Here is a 2,267-nt window from a genome sequence, read left to right on the forward strand (position 1 = left end):
CGTCGTGCCAACTTTCGATAAGAGAGCGAAGCAAGGTGGTCAGCAGGCAGGGGTTTTGCGGTGCTGCTCTGTGGACTCCTTGCGCCGCCGTGAGAGTGAGACGTGCATACGTACTGACATACACACATACCGGCGCTAAAGACTGGATGTCGAACGAAACGGTGTACTGGGAGACTGTGTGAGATGTCTAAGGGGGGGTGTTGCGGGAAGCCATCAGCCTCTCAATCCGCCGGCTGTAGGGGGGCACTTTCATGGCGGGGGGGTGCCCTAACCCAGCAGCAGCAGCAGCAGCAGTGCGGCGGCACTAGCGGCGCAGATTTGGGTATAATCATTCGCTGTGTGTGGGGGGGGGGGCCTCCATTGTTTTGACATATCGCATAGCCGAACCGGACATGATTGCGCGGCAGAACCTCTAAACCGGTCGGATGGACCTGAGAGAGGGGCCTGCTGGGCCCCTGCTTCTGCTCTCGCCTATGTACCATACGTTCGTCCATATGTATGTATGTATGTATGGCTGTGTTGGCGCCATTGTTGTACGGCGCACACACTCAGACATGCTAGGTAGCCTGATCTGGGTAAGCAGGTGTCAGCAGGTGGAAAGCAGCACGGGTTGCAGGTAGCAGTGGAAGAGGAATGTACGGAGGATTGCCGTACGGTGCTCAGGACTGACTTAAAGGGGGCGTGATGTAAGGCAGGTACGCGTACGAGGGTTTTGTGATTCATTTGGGAGGGAGGTGTGGGGGAATGTCATGAGCTGTCAACCTTTGTTTTGCAGAGAGCGTAAACTGTTTTGCAAAGTACACTGTCCGATGTCGTCGTGTCAGCTGAAGGCCTGATTGTGCAGAAGGGGAGGAGAGAAGTGGAGCTGCTATTGCACATTGCTATAAACAGTATAGACTGACAGACAGACAGACAGACGGACTGGTGTATGGGCTGGCGAGCTGCAGGTGAGGTCGCTCCCACTTCCCATCAACACGTGCCATCTGTTCGTCAGGCACCCGCGGGAGGTGCCAGGGGTGGTGCCCGTTTGTTCTGGTAATGCGGGAAAGGAGGGGGGAGATAAGAGGGTGTGTTCGCCCGGGTGGCTGGCAGGCAAGGTGTGCAGCTTGCTAGTGATGCGGCGGTATGTATGTACGGATGCATGCTGTCCCTGCCGACTCTGCATTTTCCCGTGCGTGGCTTCGGCTCTTCTCTGAAGGTGGGCTTTAATGGCGCCTCAGTCCTTTGTTGTTAATGTTATTGGCCTGTTCATATGTGTATTTATTTTTTAGCGAGAAACGCATTCTGCACAGCGGCGCGTTCGGTATGTGGTATGTGTGAGCCTGTCTGCCTGTATGGCTTGGTAAGCCATGCAGCGAGCCTGTATGATTCGCTGCGCGCTGTAGCATGGTTTGAGAGCAAACCTTGGCTTGGGCGCACCTGCCTCTTCAACACTCTAATGACGCTGCTGCTTGCGAGGATGAATCGTTCGATAGTTCGGCACTGCTCATCTCAGCAGTTAGCCCGTAACCTAACGCTTTGACAAAGTCAGGGGTCCTACCAGGAATCAATGGGACTTCAAACCGCTAATCGCAGTAGTGCCTCCAGACCAGACCGCGTATAACATCATATACGTTACGATAGGATGGCGCTCAGGCGAAACATAGTGAGATCTAAAATCTGCCCAACCGCCAAATCCATCATAAGTATGTTGTGGCACACAGAAAAGGTTTGGTTGTCTGGGGGAACGGGTAGCAGTACTAGTATAAGTAAAGGATCCTATGGATCTGTTCCCAAAGAACGCAGGTGGCAGCTTTTTTTTCCTCTTACCCTTTCTCTTGTGCTGTTTTCCTTTTGTGGGGTGGGGTGTCCGCCTTTCCAACCTCCTTTTCACTTTTATGCAAGGCATCCACCTTCTCCCACCCTCTCGCTCTCCCCCAACCCACCGTCCCCAACTCCCTTTTAACCCTCTCTCCCATAACCCCCCACTCTCCCCAAACCTCCTCCCGATCCCCTCTCTCCTTCACACGTCAGTTGGAATGTTTGACCGCGGTTCACCGTTGTAACTGACCGCGTTGTTATTTGGGTAGAGCTCTGAGCCAGCATTTCATGTTATTCACAAGTTTCGAGACTGTGGAACTTTAGTTATCGTAGTATTGTCCCAGATTCACTACAGTTCTACCCTGCACAGACCAATCCAGTGACTTTTCTGCTTCCGCGAGGATAGGCGTTTTTGGTTAGCCGCAAAGGTATTTGTAGTATATAAAATTTTTAATAAATCTTGCAAC

General features: G+C 52.7%; 1 protein-coding gene across 1 annotated transcript in view; it reads left to right on the plus strand.

Annotated features, from left to right (window-relative positions):
* VOLCADRAFT_87717 (uncharacterized protein) overlaps positions 1–2,045 on the plus strand; it is a gene marked incomplete at both ends in the record, with an annotated part of 8,193 nt that extends 6,148 nt beyond the window's left edge. The window contains one exon of the mRNA XM_002947338.1: positions 2,014–2,045. Within this exon, the coding sequence (XP_002947384.1) occupies positions 2,014–2,045 (32 nt within the window). The remainder of the gene's footprint in view (positions 1–2,013) is intronic.
* Positions 2,046–2,267: the final 222 nt, after the last annotated feature.

The sequence above is a fragment of the Volvox carteri genome (assembly GCF_000143455.1).
Source record: "Volvox carteri f. nagariensis unplaced genomic scaffold VOLCAscaffold_6, whole genome shotgun sequence".
Taxonomy (NCBI): Eukaryota; Viridiplantae; Chlorophyta; class Chlorophyceae; order Chlamydomonadales; family Volvocaceae; genus Volvox; species Volvox carteri.